General features: G+C 40.3%; 1 protein-coding gene across 2 annotated transcripts in view; it reads left to right on the forward strand.

The window, feature by feature from the left end:
- The window catches only part of ATP10A (ATPase phospholipid transporting 10A (putative)), a 113,138-nt gene that overhangs the window by 38,738 nt on the left and 47,587 nt on the right, over positions 1 to 26,813 (forward strand). For both annotated transcript variants that reach the window (XM_033053000.1, XM_033053001.1), the window contains exons 2-3: positions 4,535 to 4,739; positions 22,076 to 22,161. In XM_033053000.1, coding sequence (XP_032908891.1) covers positions 4,535 to 4,739; positions 22,076 to 22,161 — 291 coding nt within the window. The remainder of the gene's footprint in view (positions 1 to 4,534; positions 4,740 to 22,075; positions 22,162 to 26,813) is intronic.

The following is a 26,813-nucleotide window of genomic DNA, read 5'->3' on the forward strand; positions in this document are numbered from 1 at the left end:
GATAAATGAGAGCAGGTAGAACTAGAGTTGTGGGGTTAGCTTCTGGGCTAGATATCCATGTCACAGTTTCCCATGATCATTGTAGGGAACTGGACTCACTGAGATGCTGCCTCCCATTCCTGTGTTCTTGCTGGAACTCTTTGAGCCGTTCAGCAAAATATTCCAGGAGGTTTGATTATGTTTAAGTAAACTTGCCAAAACATTTTGTTAACAAATCCCTTGCAAGCAGTGCCTGCAGCTGCCATGAATGAGTGACCACTTCAAGAGTAACAATCAAAGGTATTACCAAAAGCAGGTTTTAATATAAATTTGTGAAAGCATGACTTATAAAGAGTTTTATGGCAAGGTTCACTTTATTACAGAGTTGAAGCATACAGGAAAGTAGAATTTTAATTAATTTTGCATGATTTACATAAGGGCCAGAGTAGGGGTACATGGAGTAAGGGAGATTTCCCCATTGAGTCATAGAGTGGACCCCCTTGCTTTCTAAACTTCTGATGGAACCTAAGTGCAACTCAATCCAAACCTCATTTGGCCTTCATTCATGGGATATCTAAAGGATTTAATAGAGAAATTTGGCTATTGGGTCACAAAATTCAGGATGGACTGCCTTGCTTTCTAAACTTCAGATGCAGCCTAGGGTGCCTAGGTGTGGCTGAGTCCAGTCTTACCTTCACACCTGAGCAATGGTTCATGTCTGTAGGATTTAGCAGCACTCAGTAATTGACTAATTTAATATTTACAAAGTGATTAAATAGGATTAACCTTAAATCAAAATAGTAACTCAGTTATCTGTAGGGTGTTTAAATCAATTCTCACGTGCATGCACACAGACATGAAGATGTGTGTGTGTATATATTTATATATATGCACAAAGTTCCACTTTGTTTTACTGGCGTGTCAGTGAATTACTCACATTGAATGTCTTGGCATTTCTCAGTGGGAGAGGCTTGAGTGTCAAGGACTGGGGGTGTTGGCCCAGGCCAACTCATCAGCTTTTGGTGACAGTCCTCTGAGTACTGCAGCTTGATAGTTTGCAAGCTCTGAGTGGCATCCCACTCTGAGGGACATGCTGGTACAGCCTGCCCTGGTCTGGTAGAACTCAAAGAGCCTCACTAAGGACCAGTGTTTATAGGGTCACAAGATAACTGGCATTTTTTTCATTAGTCCATTTCCATCCTGACTGTAACCCAAGTGAAAATTACTGAAATTATTCAAAAGTCCAGTTTCACTGGGATTATGATTCAGGTGGGTAGTGTTCCAAGGCTATTTGGGGATGACTGATTATTTCTCTTTGCCCTGCTTGGTCAGACAGCACGTGTCTCTGATATAAACGGTGCCACTCCACCCTAGCCATGCAAGGGTTCCTGGTGTGGTCAAGGGACATTTCACTGCCCAACTCATTACACAAAAAACAAGGCCTAATGAGAATTATTGAAATCGTAGAACAGACTTGAGGAGGTACAGCAGACCTCAGGAGGGGTAGGGAATGCACCACCACAGAAGCCCTGTACTGAGACTGCAGAGGTCTGCCATCCTTTTGAGCTCCTTCTCCTATAGAAAGTCTGGTTTTTCTAACTCTCTTTATTATATAACTTTACTGGCACAATATAACAGCAAGAATAAACATTTAGTAGGTAATATAAAACTTGGACAACAAAGTCCTGTCTCTGCAGAATCAATGGAAAAAGCTTAACCTTATAAGTGGGGTCACTTGGAGTATTTCTACTGGCTGCAGAATATGATGGCTGTCTGGAGATGAGTTAACCTGCATGTTCAGAGGACTAGGCTGAGCATGTTAAAGGAAAGCTTCATAGGCCCTGATATATTCATGGCCCAGATGGTTTCTGAACCACCTCATGTGAAGACAGTATCATGCCATATTCTGCAGAGAAGGCTTGCGGTGACCATTCACTGGCTGCACTGAGACATATCTTAGTTCAGAGCTGTGCTAGAGGACACAGAGCAGCCCAATCTAAAGAGGATTAGGAAGTAATTTTCCATGAAGACAGTAATTTTTCATCCATTATTGACCCTTGTTAGCAAAGAGCTGACCAAGTAGAATATGGGGCCAAATTGTTCCCATGTGCCTAATGAAGGGGGCTGTGCCCTGGGCCCTGGTGCGTGTCCAAGAGGTGTTCATAGATTTATTGAATTGTAGTATGGTTTAGCTTGATAAGAACCTTTAATGATTGATTAGTCCAGTACTCCTGCAGGGAACAGGGACACTCTTCAATATATCAAGCTGCGCAAAGTCCCATTGTGAACACTTCCAGGGAAGGGGCATCCATAGCTTCACTGGGCAACCTGTTCCAGTGTCCCAGCAGCCTCACCATAAGAAATTTCTCCCTTACGTTTCATCTAAACCTATATTTTTCCGTTTAAAACCATTACCCCTTGTCCTGTGGCTATCAGCACTGGTAATAATTGTCTTTTTTACAAATCCCCTTTTTATACTGAAAGACCACAATAAGGTCTCCCTGCAGCCTTCTCTTTCCCAGGTTGAGCTTCATTTATTCCAGCTATTTGGCCTTGTGTTGCTTGTTATCCACCCTTCCTGCCGCCGTGTATATAGTGGTGGCAGTTGCTAAGCATGTGAGGGATGAGGAAATGCTAAAATAGCAGTGCTTTTCAAACAATAGAAATTAAATAAAAAATAGTAGTGCTTATAGCATCGTATGGGACTGCTTGCTATTTTTATCCTGATCGTGCTTTTGTACTGCTGCTTCTTGTACATGCATTTGTACATCTCCCAGTTTCCCAGTTAAATAAAAAAGGATGAAAAACAACAGACACATGTAAAGGGATTTGGAGTTACAGATTGCAGAGCTAACAAACCCTTCAGATCTGCAGTGCCGTGATTTGTTCTGTATTATGGCACACTGGGTTTCTAAGCAATTCATACTCATTAGCAGAGAAAGCTAAATGTTTGTTTCAGCCTGATTATGAAGAAAATGCGTAATTTCAGCACCTAGTAGGTATATTACCTGCCTTTGTTAGATTATCATTATTTACACTTGGTTTGTACTAATCCTTTTCAGGTTTTATCCAAATAGAAATCACAGCCATATTTTTCATTCTTCCCCTTATAAACTGGATGTTTTGAAAAGACAATGAGGAAATTCTGGGGGATAAAACCTGATCTGATACCTGACCCTTTATTGTTCAGGATTTTGGCTAAATATATGAATAAATGCCAATTAAGTTATTAATTCCTCTAACACCAGTGAAGGCATAACTATCAGTAACTCCAAAGTAACAACATTTTCAGGATTTCCCTGTTTCCACTTTGTTACTAATTTATTCACATTACTGATGAAAGTGATGTTTTTTTTAAATAATGTACTTTAAACAACATAAAACAGCTGCCACTACCTCTCTCCACCCCTCATCAGAATCCCATTCTGCCAGTTAAAGTGCTGTTCCAGGAGATGGTTTCTGGTGACAGTGGTAGCATTGACAATTATCTTGGTCCTCACTGAGCAGAAGGCCTTCTAATGGCTTACAAAAGTATCAGCATGTTAGCTTTCCATTTTCAGGAGGTTTTTTAACAAGTCAATATTGGGGCTGTTTTGAAATTGATTTCTTTCAAAATCACAACAGAATAAATCACTTTCCACAAACGCCAAGAAAGCATGTGAGTCTGTGCCTGCTGTAAAACTAAAATCTGGAATTTTAGCTAAAATTAGTTAAACAGTCAATTAAGTTTTTTAAGTTAAAAACTAAGAAAGTAGCAAACTAGCATGGCCTTTAAAACTAGAGTGGTTTAGTGCTTATACTCCAAAATGAAAGGTTCAGGGTAACTAAGCAGGAGTCAGCCATGTAACAGCACTTCAGCTAGAATGGGAATAGCATAGAAATACTTGAAAGAAATTAGAGTGTCCTTTCCTAGTGGAGTAGTTAGGATTGCATTTTACCACACAGCATGTCCTTGTAAGTTTAGTGATGAATAGTGGAAATTCCTCTCAGTTAGGGATCTCTGTCTAGCTATGACATGCAGCAGTGTACAGAGTTTGTCCCTGTTGGAAGAAGGGAACAAGGGGAAGCTATGTGAGGGTGCATCAGAGGGTGGCACAGGAGGGAGAACATTCAGGAGCTATTCCAAGCAGGTATCCTGTGCCCAGATCTGTTCTCATTTTCTCTCTTGCCCTAAAAGTGACTCCTTTTCACAAGGTGTGGGCACCAGCCCTCTCTCCTTCTTGGGGTCATATGGGTGACTCAGAGCATAGAGGTGGAGAAAGAAGGTGTGAAGTTCCTGTTTACCCTGCTTAATCAAGTGTGACATCAACATATTTTCCTCTGGATCTTAAAAGAGGGTCTTGGTAACTCAGACCTGTTCTGAGTCAGTGGGAAATTGCCTCTTGGCACTCTGCATTGACTTTTCTCAGAGTAACTTGAGAATTCCTGAGAACCTTCCAAAGGCACTCCTGTAACAGGTGCTCCTGTTACAAATCAAACCACATTTATCAGAAGCATCTCAGTCTGTGAAAATTTTTCATTAAAAGTCTTGAGTATGTCCTTTTTTTTCTTTCAGAAATGAGAAGAAATATATAAGCAGATACTGGAAAGAAGTGAAAGTTGGAGACTTTGTGCAGCTCCGCTGTAATGAAATTATACCTGCTGACATATTGCTGCTCTCCTCAAGTGATCCTGATGGGCTGTGCCACATAGAAACAGCCAACCTGGATGGTGAAACTAACTTAAAACAAAGACAGGTGGTGAGGAGGTTCTTAGAGCTGGTAAGTCTCCATTCCTAACTCACATTTAAGATCAGAATTTCTTTCAAGTAAGTAGCTGGTTACCAATAAACTCCACACCAGCTACATCTGCTGGATCTAATAGTGCTAATGAACTACTGTTATGGTTGTCATTAAAATGCTAGCACTTGGCCAACAGCTGACCTCATCATAGTATCACAAGTTTTACAATCATTTTTCCCTGAATCTGAATAGGAATTATTTGGGGCAATTGTGTGTGGTTGGAAAGTGTTGCAGGATTTTAATGGCTTCTATTGTAGCTTGATTCTTGAAAACACATTTTAACTGCCCAAGGAGAAGATACTTAAATATGAACATGTACTTTTCCTGCCTGCAAACCAGATCAGTTTCAATTAGGAATCTGCCTAAAACTCTGTGTGGCAGAATATCCCTCCAGCACTTGGAGCATTAAAGCTTGTAAGATTTAGAAGAACAACAAGCATTCGTTCTGGAGATATCTGCACTCAAAAACTGTTTTACTGCTCTCTCACTGGGCTTATCTCTCCCCGACAGCACTATTTTGAAACAAAACATAATCCAGATCAGTTACTGTCAGCAGAATTAGAGGAAATTACCTGAAGTTTTACTTGCTTTAATGATGTTATTGAAATAGTATTTATTTGTATGCCCTCCTCTCCCATCCCTCTTACCAGCTAACACCAGCTTCCTGTATTTGTCAGGAAAAAGACCTATTTTTTTAAGACTCAACTACATTGGTTCTCCTAGTTACTCTTTTAATTTGAGGGATTTTGCAAACAATGGGAGCTGTTGCCCTTACCACTGTCATCAAAGGTGACTACAGAAGCCTGTGGTTGTACTGAGAAAGATCAGCATTAATGAAGCTATTATCCAACCAACAGGATAAAAGTCAGTGTGCATTCCAAATAATTGTTTATGGTAGGCAAACCTTTTCTCTAAATAGCTTGTAAAAATGTGAGCTAAGGACTTGTTTAATGATTTGTGATTTCCACAAAGAATTTAGACATGACATAGCACCTACCACTGTGGCAAAAAGCTCAATCAGCTATAGGCCAAATATTTCAAAAACTCTTACTGTTTCAAAGTTAATTGAATTGCTTCTCAAACCTCCCATCCTGTTCCTGCTGAGAGGAAATCTCTCCCAGTGGATAGAGCTTCAGGGAGGTGCTCAGATGATGTATCACAGTTTTCTGCCAACACAGACTTCTTACATGATACATTATGTAGGACAAAACCTGTAGATTTCAGTTAGGTAACTGAACACAGGTGTGTTTTTGCATTTATGAGTACGGTTATAAGCTAAGGACACATTCCAGCTCTGTCTCAAAGGGAAGGCACCAGGTCCTCCACTCATCCACAGCTGGTTGGATTTCTGTGATCTGACACCCCTGGATACACATCTCTAGGTGCTAGTAAGCATGGTGAAAGGAATCAATATATCCAACTACAAATTTCCAGAAAACTGGCTTTCAAGACTCTTGCTGCCCGAAGGAGTTCCTTATACTGTCTTGGAATCCCCAGCTCCCTTTAGCAGAGTAGTGATTCAACATTCCTGGAGGCTGTCAGGCTGAGGACACCTGCCAACCCTACAGACTGCCCTGCACCTGTGAGCTGTGGCACCTAGATGTGTGCCTGAGCCCATTAGTTGTGGAGTCACTTCTGTGTCTTCAACCAGCCATTCCATGCATGCACTAATACAGCAGGAAAACCAAAAGGGAGTATCCTGGCAACATTATGTTTGGCATACCCAATGAGGTTTAAGTTGCTGATCCAAACCAAGCAGTTAAAGAGTTCAGTTCTGGGGTTTGTGCAGTTGGCAAGACCTGTAACCTTTAGACTGTTGTGTGGAAGTGAGTGGCAGTGCCGTATCCTCCTCAAACAGGTCAAAAGTTATCAAAGACTGAATTGGGCCTCATTGAGGAGGAAGGCTGAGGAAACAGTTCCTGCCTAGGGAAGCATATATGCCAAGCACATCACAGTATATGTGGCATGGCTAGCTCAGCATACCCTGCTTTACTGAGGAAATTAGTTATCATGTAGATACTTGCAGTCAGCTTTGTAGACACCTAGCACACTTTGGATTTCCAGCCCATCCTCCTTCCATATCTTAGTTCTTTGTATCATAAGAAGATTATGGAACTTCTCTGTCTCAGAAGTGGGATCAGAAAAACGTGGATAAATATTTTTTAAAAATAAATTTCAGATCACAAGGTGCCAAGCTACAGTAGCTATGAGGTCCATAGTAAATTGTCAGGGGTTAAACTGAGGTCAGTGACAAAAAGCTCATTCATTACAATGAAAACAGGACTGGTCCTCAAGGAGTCAAGTATTGAAAGAGAACTTGTAAGAAAACCACATGTGATTACCTCCCCTCTCTTAAAATAGCTGAGAAAGCAGGAAATATTCAAGCCTGGGTTCCTACGTCAACTAAGTTGTAGTCAAAGTGCACACTTGCAAGTAAGAAGTCTTTAGCAGCTGCAGCATCACAGAACCTCTCTGTAACAGCACCCCATATGTTATCCAGCATAATACTTGCCATCCTCATGAAAATCCTGGCCAAAACCTCTCTAAGCATACTGTTAATTCATGCAGCAGCATTAGCTTTCACACTCTGTACTAGTAGGGATAGGCTCTTACTGATTCTTGAAGGTATTGCCTTGCTGAGAGACACTCAGCAGTGGGATAGAGGGAGGTGCTTGGAAAATGTTGGATGAATAGTGGGACCACAGCCAAGTGGCATGGAACAAGAAGGTGATGCCTGTTGGACTGAAGTTCAGTTCCTATCTGGATATGTCTTAAGCTGTCACAACTGGAGAGAGCTTATTGTTATATCTCATCAAATACTTCGCATGGCAAACATTTTCTTGCACCTAGTGTTAACCCTCCTTTTGCCAAGCCTCAGAGGAGCTTATTCCCAAGTCTCTTACAAGACCTACATCCCTACCTATTCATGCATTGTCTGAGAATGCTTTTATATTTTTATATTGACACTCTGCTCAGAACAACTCTGTTATATTTATAGCTGTTTGGTTCTGTGTCATTCTGCAGCCCTGTTGTTCAAGCAGGAAAACAAACAAATTATGTAGTTCTGACCCTCTCTTTCCCACACTGCTAAACACTTTCCCCACCTCCCTTACAGAATGACGTGCCTTGTCATGTGGCTTATCACAGGACAAAAAACTAGATATTTTGGAAGCTTCTTTTCAAAGTATCAGCTCTTAATAGCTGTCTTTGAATAATGTCTCTGTATCAGAATCTCAAGTTGTTTAAAAGAAACTTTTACAAAGGTTGACTTGTCTGTGCTTCATATATGAGCTAACTGATAACTTTGGAGCACATGCCTGTGAAGCAGGTCAATGAAGGATAGCTATTTCTATACCTGTCACTCAGCTGGGCATGGGAATGGAGTGGGGGTGGCAGTGGGAATTGTTGTTTTAAGATAATACTTTCTTCATTCTGTTCCTGCCCTGTGTGCACCCACACAATTTACAGCCCCATAGGTCTGTGCTGAGCTCTGAGAGAGCCTGGTTGCCAGTCTAGGTCACTGAAGTGGCATGTGCACTGGCCACTACATTTTGTCCAAAGGCCAGCAAGGCCAGCACTATTAAGTTAGGTACAACTGTCCTCTGGAAAGACCACTGTTCCTCCAGCATCCTCTGAAGGATCTTTGTGTGTTTCTTTTCAGCAGTAACAGCATATATATAAGTCTCAAAGAGAAAAAGACTTTATAGTCTCCCTCTTCCACACCTTTGTTGAGAAAAGTAGCATTCTGTTATCTTTTTAGCCTGACTCTTGAAGCAATAAGAAATTATAGAGGTTTTTCTGTATCCATGTCTCTGGTGCTTTGCAGGCATTATTGTACTCTGAATATAAGCTCAGAAGGTCCAGGATCAGCATTTTTGTGCTTGGATTGCATCTCCCCTCTTGTGAATTCCAGGAAACTGTTTTCCTTTATAGTGCAAGTGACCATAAATACTGCTTATTTTAGTGCTGCTTTGAATTGTCTGAGTAATTTATAGTAGACTGGGAACATACTGCTTGTTAAATTTGCATGTTTGTTAATGAATGCAATCTGTCAGACATGAGCCTGTACTTTGTGTACGTGATTCCACACCTTATCAGTGCACAAGGTGTGAGAAGAGTCACTGATATATTCCTCTGGCTGCCATGTCTGGAGACACCAGTTTGAATTATACCTTGTTGTTGTAGACTCAAAATAGTCAAGAAAAAAGAAAACCACTCAGTGAGTAGATTAAAAAATAATAAAAGAAAACAGGAGATTTTACCAAAGCCTTGACATTTTTTCCTCCAAGACTTTCAATACCGTGTTCTTGTTATTCTGCTACTACAGCAACAGGATGTGTTAGAAATGTTTAAAATAGCCAGAAACACACTTCTGCATGCTCTAAAAGGAGCAGGATAGTGGACTGTCTTCACCCTAAAATACTGATCAGGTTCATTTGTGCAGCATGACTCACTGGCAAGTGCAGCTAGGAGAAAGCAAGTACTAAACCTCACTGTTTGTGGTCTAACAGTGTTAGCCATGACCTGTAAACATCTCTTGGGAAAAAAAAAAAAAAAAAAAACACCAAAAAACCCAAAACAACTCTTGGTAGGTATTCTGCCTATTTCCTTCTAATTTGAAACCCACCCTCACTGCTGCCAAGTCACAGCAGCCATTTCTGGTGCACTGGGTCTAACAGGAGACACGGTAGGCAGGAGGAATCAATGTGTTTTCTGTGCTGCTCTGCAAGCTGCCGTGCCACCACACCCTCTGCAGTTGCTTATGGAATGTTTTCCATCCATCTGAGACGTCATGTCAGCCGCTCTTCAGAGAGTGGATAAGCAGATACAGCTCGGGCTGCGAGAGCTCAAAACTCCCTTTCAGATTTCATAAACTTGATTTAGGATATTTTGATAGTATGAATCTAGACTCATGAAAAACATTTACATTTCCGTGCTCCACTGTTTTTACTCAGTATGCCTTTTAACAAAATCCACAAAGACTCACTGTGGATTCTGGAGCAGCTTATGGTTTATTAACCACTGCCCCTGTCCTGGATGTTTATGTGGAAAGCTTCAGTTCAGCTGAAAGCTAAGCTAAATGTAGCAGCTGCCATCCCCTGTGAGAAGGTGCATGTATCCTTGTGGGGGCTGGTGGGGGTAGGAGATGCAATTTTTTTCTTCTCATTTTCTCCTAAAAGTAGAACTTCATTCAAAACAAACTTATTACTAGCATGGTTAAACAGGTTTAGATAAGCCTTGCAAATTACTTTGTGACTGCTTATTTACTTCGTCTGAAAAGCACATCTGAATTTGGTGTCTGCCTGTTTGGGAGGTTCATTTGCATGCAGACTAGCACCAAAATAAATGATGAATCTGATTTCCTCACAAGTCAGTTTGTGAACACTTCTGGAATATGTATAAATGCAGAGCCTGTAGGCTGCAGGCATATTTTTTCATCAGTCCCAGCGCAGAAATTGGGCTAAATTGACAGAGCCAGCTTTCATTCCAGCCCTTCCTGGTCTTGCGCTGTGCTGGAAATACATTGGATACAGCTGGACTTAGAAACTAACAGTCCTACAAGCTCCCTGTTCCAAGCATTAAGCCATTTATACCATTTCTTTTTTCCCCTGTGAGTCCCAGGCAGAAGCTGGCCCAGAAGAAAAGATGGTTTTCTAGTAGAGCTGCACTGTAAGCCTGACTTGGTAGCTCCAGACTGCTCTGTGTATGGGGTACTTTGGCAAGGGCAACTGATGCTGATTGTGTGTAAACAGCTCACAGGGCAGTCTTGGTATCTCAGTGTAGATGTTGATTTTGCATTCAATTTTTACTCACTCAAATTTAAAAAAAAAAAAAAGAAATATGTTCAAATGTTAGTTTAGCCTAAACTGAGCTACGATTTCTTGTGCAGCAATCTGCATTGTCTAAACGAGCCCAGTTTGAGTTGAGAGAACAGTTGAAGTTAAACCAGCTCAACTTACTGTTGACACGAGCTTCTTATCTCAAAGAGCCTGAATGAGTCTTCTAAAGCAAAACAAGAGAGGTATAGATATATTCTCCCTGTTGCTTCTTGTCTTACTAGTGTCCTCAGGCAATCATCCACTTGCAATTAGTGGGAATGGTACACTATTATGATCAAGTAGATGGGAATTAATCAGCATACTCACTGTAGTTTGACTCAGTGTTGTTTTGACTGTGAGTACTTTAATAAGATAGAATCAGGCCACAATAACAGCAACTGCCTCTCTGGCATCTTTTGGGGGTTATCCTGTGTGCATTTTTTTTTTTTTTGCAGTATTTTGAGAAGGTTCAGAAGGTGATGAAAATTGGCTTGAAAATTCCAGATATGCACATGTTAAAACATCAGATCAGTGCTCCATTCCACGGGTGTTTCCAAAATTAATTTTCCCAAGGGAAAAGAAAGTTTAAAAAAATGAACCAAACAAGCAAAAGGAAACAATGAGTTTTATTATGCACTACCAGAATATTAAATTAAAACCTATTGGTTTTCAGTTTTATAGTTTAGCTGAAGATTTTAGAGAAAAAAGTATTGTAAAAAGACTTGTGTTTGTCAGTGCAAAATGCAAGCATGTCATACCCTGAGAAGGACTTTTGTCTGAGGTAATACCTTGAACATTCAGTAGGTTTCTTTGATAGGCGTGAATTGTTACGAAAATCTCTACACCTATATTGTTGTATCTTCTTTTGGATAGTATCTGGTTCAGAGATGACTTGTGTGGAAACTGTGGACATGTCTGGTTAAAGAGGAAGCAACTACTGTCTCTCTAACAGAGAAACAAACATATAACAGATATGTGCAGAACGACCTGGTGCAGACAATGACCCAAGTTGGTGCTGTGGCAAACTCTGTCTGAGCTAAATGTGCTAAAGGAAGGCTAAGAACAATTTTTCACCCCACACCTAACTACAGCACATGGTCATCAGTCCCACGCTGGGAGGCATGGGGAAGTAAAAAAACTCAAGAATGATGGTTCACTTCCTTCTTGGTCAGCTTTGGGCATGGTTATCATCTCCTTCTAGTTTCCATTGCACAGGTGTCCAGGCCACAAGTTTGCATTTTGAGACAGCTTTATTAGAGAGACAAAGAATTTGAATAACTGTAAGAGAAAATTTTGTATCTAGTAACATAAGTAATAGCAGGGAGGGGGAGACTAGTGGAAGAGTCCTGCAAGTCTGAAGAGTGCTGAGTAGTTGACTTTTGCCATTGGCATTAGTTGTTTGGTTTTGTGTTTAAATGTAGGTTAAAGGGGCTAAATTGATGAATCTAACTTTGAGTGTCATGGCTGTGAAAGACCTCTCATCCCTAGGGTAATACTTCCAGCACTGGTGGAACAGTGGCAAATCCATGTAAGGAAATGTACTATGCCAGTGCTTGTGCTGCATCAAAGTTCTGTAGAGGCAGGAAATTTCATTCTCTGTATCATTAACCCAGGATTTCTCCATTTTGCCGTTTCTCTGAAAAAGTATTAGAAAACAAAAGGGCATTTCAGGTCCACAGAGAAAATAAAATGCTATACTGCTTTCCTGTTACTCACATTTAAAGCAAGTTAGGAAGAGATTTTCCTTTTTTTTTTTTTTTATTTTCTGATACAGCCTAATTCCATTTTACTGAACAAATGTTTATTTCTAGAACTGTTTATTCCTTAGGCATTAATTGGTCTGAGAACAGGAAATACCTGGAATATATGTTCTTGGAAAATGAGTGTTTGTAATGTAACACTGAGAACTCATGATTTTAGGGCCAGTATTTTCAAGCTGGAACCACATCATATTACACTGGTCTCTGAAACCATAACCCCAGATGGCAGTATCAGTGGTTAGGAAAGGATGGAAAGACCTTCTTTTCCAGAGCAGAAAGGTTTATAGTATTGAGCCATATATTACCCCAATTACATTTGTATGGTCTCACTTTCCTTTGAAACTTAGGTGGAGAAGGGGTCTGCTTTTCTGCCAGAAAAGGCAGAGGAACAGTATGAGGAACTCCTGTATTTATTTCAGCATCAAGGATGTGAACTCTCATCCCACTTCTCTTTTCTCCACCTGCTGCTACTCTCCAAGTCTTTTACGCAGTTTAGTGGTGATAAGCCATGGCGGTCATTAGAAATTTGCATGGGAAGTGGCTGGCTGTTTGTCTCAAAGCTGCTATTTCAATGAAATCATTAACATTTAAGTTAAGGTCGAGGTTCATTGGTTATACTTAGGTTCATACTTTCAAGCTCTGCTATGACTCTGTGATGCTTGGTATTTTCCATTACATGCATGTGCTCATGAGAGAGAGCTGTAGTTTTCCTGCAGGTGCATGACTGGACAAGCTACTGCTCTCCACACAGCATTATAATGCTTACACTTCTATTCAGTGTTGAATTAAAAACATCAGTAGTGCATGATTTATAGACAGCAATGCTAATAGCCTAATTCAGCCTTCTTAATGGTACAGAAGATAGACTGGTTTACATCAAAGCGGGGAACACAACCTTTTGGCTTCCCAGAGAAAGAGAATTTGATTAACATGCAACATGGTTCAAAAATGCATTTAAGTTGTCTTAAGCATCTTCCCTTCCTCTAATTACCTTTTCCAAGCTTCTCTACTTAACTATATTTTTGGTACAACTTGATTTAATACCAGACTGAAAACAATACCCCAAATGGCCTCATATACCTGTACAGCAGTGTGGCCTGTATGGCTGAGATAATGGGGATCTGACTTACAGGCTGCTGTAGGGAGGGGTAAAATGACTTAGTCCTGCTATTATCTACATGGAGGTGGGTCATGTCAGTTACTAAAAATCAAAATGCAATGGACTATCTCCTGGTACTTCGTAGGAAGCTTGTGATCTTTAGGTTAGATAACTGATAATGACGTGGAAGAAAAATTAAACAAACTATTTCATCAATTGATGTTCTCCCTGTTGGTCTTTTGCCTGTCATTTGTTCTCATTGTTGCCCTTCAACATCTCACATTTTTGAATACTTATAATAATGAATATATGCATAAGAATCATATAATCATGGAGTAATTTGGGTTCTAAGAGAACCTTTAAAAAATATTTAATCCAACACTCCTGCGAAAGGCGGGGACATCTTTCATTAGATCGGTGTTCTCAAAGCCCTGTTTAACTTCAACCTGAACACTTCAGTGATGGGATATCCACAGCTTCTCTAGGCAACCTGTTCCATTATCTTATCATCCTTTTAGTAAAAAATATATCTTTTACTCTAATCTAAATCTACTCTCAGTTTAAAAATGTTGCCCCTTGTTCTATCATTGCACACCTTAAAAAGTCTCTCTTGGTCTTTCTTATGAGCTGCTTTTATATATTGAAAGGTCATAATGAGGTCTCCTTGGAGCCTTCTCCAGGCTCAACCACAGCTCTCTCAACCTTCCTTCATAGGAGAAGTGTTCCAGCCCTCGGATCCTTTTTGTGGCTCTCCTCTGAGACCACTCTTACGTGTTACATGTCTTACTTACACCAGAGCTGAACAAAACACTCCAGGTGGGGTCTCATGAGAGTGGAGTAGTGGGGAAGAATCACCTCCCTCAAGTTGCTGGCCACACTTTTTTGATGCAACCCATGATACAGCTGGCTTTCTGGATTTGCCAGCACACAATTCCAGCTCATGTCCTATTTTTCATCCACTGGTATCTCCAGCGCTACTCCCCAGGGCTGCTGTCAATCCATTCATCCCCCAGTCTATATTGATATTGGTAATTGCCCCAACCCACATGCACATGGCCTTGTTGAACTTTATGAGGTTTGTATAGACCCACCTCTCAATCCTGTTAAGGTCTCTCTGGATGGCATCCTTTCCCTCGAGCATGTCAAAGGCACCACACAGCTTGGTGTCATTTGCAAACTTCTGAGAGTGCATTCATTCCCACTGTGTGTGTCACTGATGAATAGTGCTGGTCCCCAGAACAAACCCTTGAGGGTCACCATTCATTACTGGTTTCCATCTGGACAGCAAAACATTGACTGACATTGTCCACTCCTTGGACATGGTCATCCAGCCAGTTCCTTACTCATCTAACAGGCCAAATCAAAGCAGAAGCCCAAGTATTTGTCTTCTACACGAGGGCAAGACAGGTGGTGAGGAAAGCCTGCACAATAGTAATAGACTCTGTTGTGCTGCTGTGATCTATTTCAACAGGTCATATACATATACGTATATGCGTACTTGAATGTTTGATTTCCACACTTATCTGAACAAAGCTGAACACAAGACTATGCAGGAACTTGTAGATATTGTGCTTGCCTGAAGTATGAGGCTGTCTAGAGAGCTAAAAAAGGGAAGCAAACTTCAGTCTCTGCTATAATGATACATTTTTTGTTCCCCTCAGCTCATTTGCTAGATTTGGAAATGACAAGGCCGTTGTGAGTTTCCTTTCATAAGATTCATGCAATCAGCTGGTGTCTGAAAAATAAAACACCCTTGAATTCCTTGAGAAGGTGTTCATTTTGCTAGTGCTGGCTTTAACATGTTGGTTGCAAAGGAGCTTGTTCAGTAGAATAGATAGCAGTTGAAAATGGACCAGAGGGGAAGCTGCTAACTGAAGTGTTCTGCAGCCATCCCAACTTCCCCTCTGTTCTGTGTATGCCAACCGCAGCCTGCTGGCCTCAGACTGTTAAATCTTCACAGCTGCACCTCTGTCTTCTCCACAGAGCTAAGAGGCAAGAACAGAAACAGCTGGGATTAAGTGGAGAAGGTTCACTCTGAATGCCATGTTTGCAGTAGGGCAGACATGTGATGGTAAATATTGATAAAAAGGATGAATCCAAGTGAAGACAGTTTGCCAGTGTCCAGCTTGGGGAGTTTTTACTTGATTGTAACGCCATTTCATGCTGGACATGCTTGTGGAAAGGCTGACAAAATTGTGGTAAAAATTTGTGATAGTGCTGATATAAATGCTGCCCTGTAGTATTTGGAATAAAAAGCATCTTTTCATTAGAACTGCTTCTTTTCTCTGTGCTCCCCTGCAGTTGCAAGGGGCTGGAGTTTCTCAGTTCCCTAGGCAATTGCTGTGTGTTATGGATTTCCCTCACATCCTATAGACATTTTATAAACATGGTGCTTTGTAAGGTAAAGCTGCTTTTATCCAGATTCGCCGTCTTCAGGCTGAGGTAGGGTCATCAAGCTTTGGTGTGTTTAACTGCATCCTGACACTGCAGCTGCTACTGTTAGGTTTTACTTTTCACAAGAAAATCCCTGCATTACTAACCACTCTCTTTCCTGTCAGGACTCTGGTGTTTTGGGTTTTACTTGTGGAATGATGTAAGAGCAGTGCTTGGCATTTCTCTCTTCTGGGTGAAGGATCTTAGTCCTTCCCATCATCATTTCTTCTGGCAGAACTTCATCCCACGAGAAGTCAGACTGTCCAGCAGTCTGAACTAGAGCAGGAGCAGGACAAGGTGTATTCAGAAGGTGACCTAAGCTGTTGTGCTACTAACTTTAAAATGACTGTGTGATGTTTTTGCCACTAATCAACTGGAGTTTTCTTTCAGCACTTAAGAAATGGAGCAGAAAGACTGCTAGAAATCTTTCCAGAAAGGAGAAAGAACTAGAGAGTGGGGAGAGTTACATCTGTGAGCATGAAGCGAAAAGCCTCTGCAGGAGCAGGGTAGTATACAGAGTTTTGGGAGTCCTTGAGAGCTTTTGTTTGTGGTTTAGTTGAAGCGCTGAGCTAATACTGAGGTTGGCTCTTATAGACTATGCACCCATTCATTTATTTCAGTGACTGGCTTTTGGAACAGGCAGATACCGCTTTCTTAATTTTCCAGGTCGAGGTCTGTATTTCAGCCTTGACATACACTGTTCCTTTACCCCTCTCCAGCACCATTATAGTCCATAAATTAATGTATTCACACCACCTTAATTTTCAGTGCGTTGCTAAGGGTGGCCATCATCCTGAGGGACATTAAAACTTTCATGTGTGTGTTTTCAGTGTTGTTGACATATTTTTTTTGGTGTTTCTGTTCCATGATTGACTAACAGCAGTTCCTTCAGCTGGCTGTTACAGAATTACTGCAATCTTCCTAGGCCTTTCAAGCAACACATTTCCTGCAGCCTGGATACTGCACTGTTCCCTCATATGTTTTTTCTACAAAGAGGAAAACTTTGGTCATCCAGAGGAAGATCAGCTCCCTAAAATGTACTTGACATGCTCAGTTGTTCCAGTATTTCTGAACACTGAACACGTGTTACTTTTAAACAAACAATACTGAAAAAAAATCCAAGTATAGTAGCAATTTTAAGTGTGAAAAACAAAATAGTTGAGTTCTGATGTACAGATGGAGCTTCTTAGTTCCTAAACAGCGTAGATTCAACTGTTTCTTCCTTTTCTTGTGAATTAGAGCCACAGATAAATTGTGCCATAGAGACTAATGCAGTTTAGACATGAAAACATTTCAGTCCTTCAGTATATAAACAGTTCATATGCTTTGGATACATAACATCAGTATGTAATTCCAGTTGCATGTTAATAAAAGGTCAGATTAATTTTATATGGTAAAGGCAGGGTACTGCTATAAAAAGCAGTAACAGGATGGACCAGTGCATTAAGAGAATGACTTCTTAGTGTACTTGAAAGCTTTTAAACTGGAAAAGCTATTTTCCTGGCTGAGGCAGATTTTTGTCTATTAAATATTTTCTTTCAGTTGTCCCCATGACTCCATTTCTCCTTTTCTTGTTTCCTCCAGACATACACGCCAAAACAAATCTCAGAGCCCTCATCAGCCCTGCAGTGCAGGGAGAAGTCTGGGTAAGATCCCCAGCATCGTCAATAAACCCAATGTGATAAGCGGGTAGCTGTCACGGTCACCCAGGGGCATTTTTGGTACCCATTGCTGTCCTATTGGAAGGAAGGACTGAGCATCAAAGGTTTCTGCAACAGTAAAGTAGGGCAGATGAATAAAGGAAAACATTTTAATAACTATGCATTATTAATATCACTAGCAGGCTATTAAATCACCCGTACAACAGGCATTTAATGAAGGGAAATATGTTGTTTGAACATTGTGTAATTGTCAAACTGACTCATCTGGCATGCTTTGCTTCTTGAGCTATGACAGTTTCGTGAGGTTGCCAGCAGAACTGAAAAGGTTGGCATTTCACTGTGGAGATTCAGAATCATCTTACAGCTAAAGCTACAAAGTCATGTTGGAGACAGCTAAATTGGGTCTGCTTTTTTTGTGACAAATCTTTATACTGTCTTCATCTATCTACCTGTTGGTTTCCCACTCTCTAAAGGCATTGTAACATTTTCTTCCCCTCAACACTTCGTCTTTTTAGGGTGTAAGACATAGCCCAATTATTTCAGACCTAAGATATTGTTTTAAATTCAACCTTTTTCCAGCTAGTGTATTGTTAAAAGGCTAGTCACAAAACCCTTTGCAGCTGCAATTTAACTTTAATTTGAAATTCAACTTTGACGGAATCAATATTTAGCAGATTTTTGCAGTTTGACTAGGTCTGCTTATGTAAGGAAAACAAGCTTTCCCATTGCTGCATTTTGACTAAGAATGAATTTCCCAAGGTTTTAAGAAAGTGGGAGAAACAAGATTTATGTATAGGATGTTAAAAATCTTCCTAGTAAGAGGAGTCCTGAAGAAATTAAATACATTCCATAGAATCCATGAGTATATGAAATACCCAAGTATCGCCATGTGTCCTCTTGACAAGTTTCAAACTTTCAGAAAGACCTATGAAGGTATTTTGACTTCCTAAGAAGTCAGCATTTTTTTTTTTTTCCAAGAATAGCAGTGAACTAAAGCTACCTTGGCAAAATCAAAAAGTGAAGTCAGGGATTTGATGAAAGTCAGTGTTTTATTGAATCAAAGCCCTTCTTACATTTTTTTCTTTTCCTGTTTTGTTTTTTTTTTTCATTTTGATATGATATAATATGGCAGAAGAGTTGAGCAAGAAGTAGATTTTACTCCTGCAATGTATCTCAAGGATAATTTAATACTCTTCTGAGGCATAGTAAATTATTAGAGCATGGGTCTGGGCTCCAGGTTAAGCATGGTAGTAGCAAGTCATTTGCCTTGAGTGAAAGCAGTAAGTTTTGTATTTTATGGGGGCTTGTCCTTAGAAATAGTCATGGCAAGTAAAATACACATTGTAGCAAAAGTAGAACTGGTTGTTCAACAGAAATCATGTGACTGACATGAATGGAATTTAGCCCTGGCCTTTGCTACCCAACAGTTTTGTAAAATACTCTGGAGAACTTATGTGCAATCAGTGAATCTCTCCCCAGTTTTTATCAGCCAGAGTCAGTTGTCCAGATCAGTGGTGCACAAGGTGCAAGTTTGGGACATCTGCCGAGGTACCAGATAAAAAATGATACATTTGTTATGTATGCCTTCGGAAAATTAAACAAATGCCCCTTGCTGCTTTTTGTGTATGATCGAGCCTTGTTGATTTGCACAGAGGGATGATGACAACACCATAGAAGTCAAGATTTCAGGGAGATTAGGCACTGAAAAGCCTCAGATTGCACTCTGCCTAGGCATGGAGCTTTTCATCCCTCTTGGTACTGGGACAGCTTTAATGCCCAGCAGTTCTCTAAGTGGGAAGTAAGTTACACAAAATCAGGCACAGCACATAATTACTGCACAAAGGTCTGGGCCAGTTTGATGTTTGACCGTATTTTGATCTTGTTTCTCGTGTCTTAACAGTGATGCAGAAATTCAGTGTAAGAGAAAAATTAAAAGTTGTGGTGGAGTTTTTTTTTATGGACTTTTACCAAGAAAAAAGAGCAAATCTGTGCACTGTAAAAGCAACACTTCGGGCTTTAACTTCTGTCTAACTGCAGCTTCTCTTAGCTGCTAATACATGAGAATATCATCATAGTTTGTGTTTCAACTGCTGCCAAAGTGTGAGTATCAGCACTGAAAAGAGCAAAATTTTGATCATTGTGATATCTTACATTAAATTTGTGCTTCTTTGTAACCACTGAAAGCAGCCACACACCTGTTTACATATTTCTTCTTTCATTTACCAAAAGGTATTTTCACATCAAAACAGTGTCATCAGTTGTAATATACAGTGTATATCTGCCCTTCCATTTCACAGGGAAGAGATGGAGCAGTTTGATTTACTAATAAACCAAAGGGATTTTGCCATAAATCAGAATTCATCAGCTGTTTTTCCTTATGTAAACTACTATTCTAATTGGATTTGCACTTCCAGATATTATCTGGGTAAAGACCATGATCACATATTTCAAGTTAATTGTAACAGAACACAAATACACAGACAGATTTAATGATAAAGGACTTTTAGTTCCAAAACTGAGTCATAAAAGAAAAGAAATCAAAAAAGGAGGGAGAAAGACAATATTGCATGGTACTGATGGGGAGATGGGGTACATTTAGTCCTCTCTGAGCTTGACAAGATTTTTCTTTTTTTGTCAAGACTTTAGAAGCTTCTAGATTTAAGTTCCTTTTTTATTTTTATTTGTGGAATATAAACCTTGGTGGCAGGTTTTCTTAGCAGAAAGGGAATTCAGCTGTCCAACTACTCTAGAAGATAATGCATCCAACCACACTCTCTCTGCTGAGTTCAGCATCCATACAAAACCTGCATTTGATTACATTGGATTTTATTATTTGGTGTCTCTAGGATTCCCTCACATTCATGAAAGATTTTAGAATTTATTTCTTTTCTAAGACCACTGAATGAAAATTTGTACTAAATTAAATTTACTATATATATTTTGTTACAATAAGGAGAAAAGAAATGTTTCCCATTCCATCCAATTTATAAATGCAGTTTAAGCTACAGTGGTAAATGTTTGTAGATTATTTTTTCTATACCTTTTATTTTTTTTCTTCTGGCAAGGAACATACTGGGGCAAGGAAGGAAAAGATCATCCTTTGGGACAGTAGAGCAGGTGTTATTTCTTGCTAAGGCTCAGGTTCTTGACTGCCAACATTGATGTAATTTGGGGAGTCTGATTCTCAGCAAAGCAGTCTTTATTCAGAGCTTTCCTTTGTTTTTATTCCTTCCCCCCTGCCCCCTTGTTTACAAGCTGAATTCTGCACATCAAAATTTTTCTTTCCTCCAGTGTGCTGTAGCTGTCTCTAAGTGACAGCCCATTTTCACAGTTCTCTTTATCATCTCATGTTTCTTGAAAATACAGGAAAGGTTTACAAAAGTCTCAGGCGTGGGCGGTTTGAATTGTCACCTATATAGTGTAAGTCTGTCTTTCTTCCAGGTGTAACCAGTAGAAAAATGGAGGATGTTAGTTTTCATGCTGACATAGCCTCTAGTTTCTTTTATCTCTTACTCAAAATCTGATTTCTTTCACCTGAGTAGAGTCAACATCAAAAAAATCCCAGTGACACCTGTGTGTTTCAGAGAAACTGGCAATGAGATCGTGTCTGTCCTGTGATTACTGGTTCTCAGTCAACCATTCTCACAAGTTTACTTTAGAAAGTAATGGTTGGGGTCTCCAGCAGCTAGGCAAAACCATTATAAAACATAACATATGAAGTTCTGCCACTACTGAAAGCTTAATAACATGATAATTCACAATTAGTTCCTTTATTCAAATGGTATTCATAGCAGCTTTATAAAAGTAGTCCTCATTGATGGAGATAAACAGCCTTCTCAGCAGCACCAGGATCAGATGTGTCTACTCTCAGTGTGTAGTTTGATCTAACAAAGAAAGGAAATCCTTTCTTTTTATTTAACAAAATAAAGCAATTCTGCTGTGATACAATGTTTTTTTCCATACACAACAAGGTGCTAACTACAGGTAAACTTAAATAGTCAGCAACAATACCAGTTTCAGAGTAATGACCTAGACTATCAAGAAGGTTTTTAAGTGATAATTAAGAAAAAGTTACTCTGCTATATGTGTGTAATTTACTGTAGTAGATTAATTTATCTCTGTTGGCATAAAGCAATTAAGAAATCTTGCTAATATTTCAGAAGCTCATATTAGCGTTTTCCTAATTGGCAGTGTATTGACTTATATTGTCCTAAATTTTCACTGGCTTCACTGAATATGAAGGATAATGATAAGATTTTGAGATTTTCTAGGTAAATTTCATTTTCCGCTGCAGATCAAATTCATTTGGCATCTTCCAGTTGCAGAACAGAAGTCATCCTTGTAAGGATGATTTTGGGAGGCATCTTTGGATTTTTTTTCCCCAGGTGCCTTTGATTTTCAGTACCAACAGTCCGCATCTTTGCTTTCATTGCCTTTGGAAAAAAACTGGACTTCATTACATTACAAAGACTATAAAGGAAAGTGATTTTGGATGTAATTTTTAAGTCTTTGCTCTAAATAATGAACACTCTTATTATTCCAGGACTCAGAATTTGACCCCTTGAAGTTCACCAGTGTGATTGAATGTGAGAAGCCAAACAATGACTTAAGTAGGTTTCGAGGTTACATGTGAGTATTTCATACAGTATCCTTCAGTATACGCTCGTTTTCTCAAACATGGAATAAAATAAATGCTTGTTTGCTTTGGGCGGTCTTCTCTAAGTTGCATCATCATCACATCTAAACAGGGCTCTATATTTAATGTTCTTTTAGATGATCCTCATTCCAGGGTGAGATAAGAACCTCATGTTTCCATTCCTTAGGATGGATTTATTTGCTGTCTTCAAACATTTTATCCTACAGAAATGAATGTATGAAGCACTGCAATTATAGGCACTCTTCTCCTTTTCCTCCATGGATCAAAAAACCCCATCTGGAAATGGGAAGAAATAGAAAATAAGTCCAAGAGAGGCAACAAACAAACACAATCTGTTGTACACTTTCATGAAGATGGGTCTGTTGGATGTTTCTTTTAATATATGTGTCATTGAGGAAAATCAGAAGGCAAAACTGATATTTCTCCAGCTATGGCACTGTTCCTTTCTTCTCATTCAGCTAAAGTGAAATGATTGGCTCACACGATGGGTATGCTTGTGCATTACCACATCACCTATGCACACTTGACTTAATTCTAAACAAACAGAACTACATTAACAGGGTGCTCATCTCTGGCCAACCAGTCCTGCTCAGAAACAAATGTTTTAGGGTGTGCAAAGCACTTTGCTTCTTATGTAGCCTGGTCTGTAGTGTAAAGGTGTGTTGATTGTAGTGGCTTAGGATATGCACTCTTACATAACTTATTTTTCTAGTCTGTTAACCACGTGGAGAGTAGAGAGCCCAGGATACATAATTTTTGCCCAGATTTAATGGTGAGAGTTAAACTGACACTAATTCTGTTTCAAATACAATGATTTACAACCCATGTTGATTAGGAGTGATAAGCAGTATTAAATTGTGTAAATGTCACAATGTAAATTGCTGGAGCTTGGGGAGTGATGCCATTTACCACAAGAGTTACTACTCTCAGATGTCACAGATTGTGTAGGACGTACTGTCAACTGGTATAAATCAGGACAGTTTCTTTGAGACTACATCAAGTTGTAGTGTGGGAAAATGTGCTCCTTTATTTAGCAGCACAAAGCCCTACAGTTCATGGGAAGAAAAAAGTTTAGTATTAGACATTACTGCATGAGGGTGTGTAATAGAAGCCTGCTCTACTGCAGACATGCCATTTCCAGATATGGAAATGGAAAGCTTGGCAGCTTTTCTAGCACACTTTATGTGTGAATCTTAGTACCCAAAAAATTGGACAGAAAGATAGAAAATATGCATAAATTTTTCTTCCATTATATATTTACTTATTTACTCCATGTGGAAAAGACCTGTGGCATGTAAGTTACAGAACTATTTGAATTGCATAGCAGAAAACATGGTAATATGTTTTTTATGGCTATTGTTTAGTACTGATTATATTTGATCTTCTTTATATTTTATAGTGTCACAAATTATGTGAATATGTTTTGACAGAAATTTTGAATCTTGCAGAAAACATCAGGTGATTTCCAGCTCTCATCAGCTATGTTCCAAGAGATTTACAGCTAAAGGACACGGGCCATTAGAATTAGACAGTGGGGACCAACCTCTCAAGTAAATTCTCAGTCCCCTAATTTAAAACAGAGGAAGGCTTTTTTCCCCCACTTTTTACAGTTCCTTCATTAGTATAATGGAATCAGGAGTCAATTTTAAATCACACATTAACAAGATGAGTAGCAATTAACACATCTGCATTGAAACATGTCATTGTCAGATCAAACTCACATCTTAATTCTTGTCCAAATTTTTTGCCAGTAGTTGCTGCTTGAAATAATGAATCAGATAGCTACCAGCCAATAATAGCTCAACTGAAAAGAATTTATAACAAAATATTTAAATAGGAATCCCATTAAATAATGGACTTTCAACAGATCCATATGTAAAAGTAATGAAACATTACTGCCAAAGTTTCCTGGAAAATTTGACCACTTAGTAGGTTTCCAGTTTTGATACTGATTTTTTTCCTGTATGAAATGTAGTCTTTGGTTTTAATGTCTCTGCTGACAAATCTTTCAGGAAATAGAAATATTTCTGTACGTATGCTGTAAACTTGTAAAAAATTTGTTCCCCACAATTTTCCTGAAAGAAAATCACTATAGGTAGCCAGTGTAGCACAGGAAGGCCAGGATAAAAGGAGACATGATATTAAAAAAAAAAAAAGATACTGCAAAATTCAAAATGCAAAATTGAGATGGGCCTAGCCCTGTCCTAAATCTGAAAAAATGTAGCATGCACATTACTGCATCTGAATTCTTCACCTCTGTTGCCACAATCTACATTGAGCAGACTTGGAGTCTGCAGATGTACAGGGAGATTGCCAGTTCTATTCAGGTACTTGCTTTAATTCTCTTTTGCAGTTTCTGCACCCCCACACAACCCAAGCACATTCCCTCACTTTCATTTCCCCTATAAACATATTCTGTGTAAGAAGAATAGAACAAAACCTAACATGCCCCCTGCCCGTATGTGTCTAGCCAGATTATGTAGAGCATGCATGGCAAACATTCAAAAATTCAATTCCAGTTCCAAAAATAGCAATATTTGCTTTAAAATCTTGTTTGTACCTTTTTTGCGTGTATATGGGCAAGGGAAAAAGAGAAGCAGCAATTGGGATTCTGACTTTTCCGCTTTTTGAAAATATTAATTTTATTTTTAGACAAGAACATAAAATTTTATCTGATCATACCAAAATAAGTATACTTGGAATTGCAAAAAGAAAAAGAAGAAAAAAGAGATGAATACATGTGTGTATTTCTATTTCAAAGGTTGTCATAAGGTAACAAATCCAAATTACAGTAATTTCACGAATACAAGCCGCACCAATTTGACCAAAATTTTGGTGGAAACCCAGAAGTGCGGCCAATATTCCGGGGCGGCTAATACATTAACAAAATTCTAAAAGCTGCCAACATGGAAGTGAGAGCCCGCGGCAGCCCCAAGCCAAGCTGGAGCCCGGCCGGCCCCGGCAGAGGTGGGAAAGCCTGGCAGAGGCGGGGCCAGCAGTGTGGGGGGCGGGCGGCAGAGCCTGAGCCAGCAGGGCGGGGCAGGGGGGCGGCAGAGCCCGGGCCAGCAGGGCGGGGGAGCCCGGGAGAACTGGGGCTAGCAATGCAGGGGAGCATGGCAGAAGCAGGAAGGCCGACGGGTGGGGCTGCCTGGCAGCGGGGGAAGCCCAGCAGAATCGGGGCCAGCAGCGTGGGGGAGCCCAGCGGTGCGGGGGCCTGCAGTGCCGGCCAGAGCGAGGAAGCGCGGCGGCGGTGCAGACGGGAGGGGGCGGCCGGCGAGCCTGGCAGCGGCGGCGGCGGCAGCCCTGCCGGCAGGGCTAGCAAACACGGCGCGGGGCGGCCGGCGAGCCGGGCGGCGGCGGCGGCAGCCCTGCCGGCTGGGTGAGCGAACGCGGCGCGGGGCGGTGCTGACGGGAGAGGGGGGCCAGCGAGCCCGGCGGCGGCGGCAGCACCACCCGGCCAGCCCCGCCGAGCCGTGGCGCTGAGCTGGGCCACCCGGCCCCGTCGGCAACCATGAGCGGGCCGAGCCTTCCTGGCCCCGCCCCGAGCCAGTAAAGCCCGCTATGCCGCGATCCTGTTACTAATTGGCCAATTTGTGAAAGCTGCGCACGGATTCTCGCGACGAACGAAAGTGCGGCTAATATTCGGGGTGCGGCTTATCTATTGACAAAGACAGCAACATTGTCGAGGCTCCGGAAGTGCGGCTTATAATCCGTGCGGCTTGTATTCGTGAAACTACTGTAATATAAAATAATGTTATAATTTTTTTAAAGAAAAAACAATTACAAATCTATAGTTATGTCTCTTTAATGTGCTATAGTAACAGCTCCACTCCCAGAATAAAGAACCAAAATAACCTAGACTAATTTTCATCAATTGAGAGTCCGGAAGTTTCTGACTGATAATGTTCACTGAGAGCATGTTTAAGACTGTTGAATATTTTCTTTGGGAGTGTCAAACCTTGCAAAGTAATGCCAGCTGTACCATTTCCTTTGTAAGACACTTGATAAACCAAAAAGTGAAAGAACATATGAATACAGTTATCATTGGTTACCTTGTTATTTATTGCTGGTAAACACATAACAAGTTAAAACATAGAAAGCTGAAGTGAGCTACCATCAGGGTAATTTTTGCATTGCTGTGTTAAACCAGAGGCTTACTTCTGTATAAACACTTTCAGATTGCTGTAGCATAGTAGTAGTTAACTGCAAATGATCTGCCCACTTCTCCTAATTTGTGGTGCACTTGTATTTTAGATGTGAAGATAACCACATTTATGCAGTGTCGTTGTGAGAAATTGCAGAGAAAAAGAGCATTGCACCTGCACTTTCCCGTCCGTTTCCTCATGGCTTAGCCTTTTCATTCCAGGCATTTGAGTGGCTCCAGCCAGACACTGTTTTAAAGAACGACAGTGAAAATTTTCCTTCTTTACCTGTAACTTACACTGGCCAGAATCCAGAAAGGGGATAAACAGACTGTTCAGCCCTTGTAACAAGCTTAAGGTTTATAACTCTGCAGGGCTAGAAATGGGAACTAGGCTGTCTCTCAAGCCAGACTCAAAGTTAGCAGGTTTGTTATCAAAGTGAGCAGTTTTATCCAACTCTAGTTTTCGTTATTTTTTAATCT

The sequence above is a fragment of the Catharus ustulatus genome, chromosome 2, assembly GCF_009819885.2.
Source record: "Catharus ustulatus isolate bCatUst1 chromosome 2, bCatUst1.pri.v2, whole genome shotgun sequence".
In the NCBI taxonomy this organism is placed as follows: domain Eukaryota; kingdom Metazoa; phylum Chordata; class Aves; order Passeriformes; family Turdidae; genus Catharus; species Catharus ustulatus.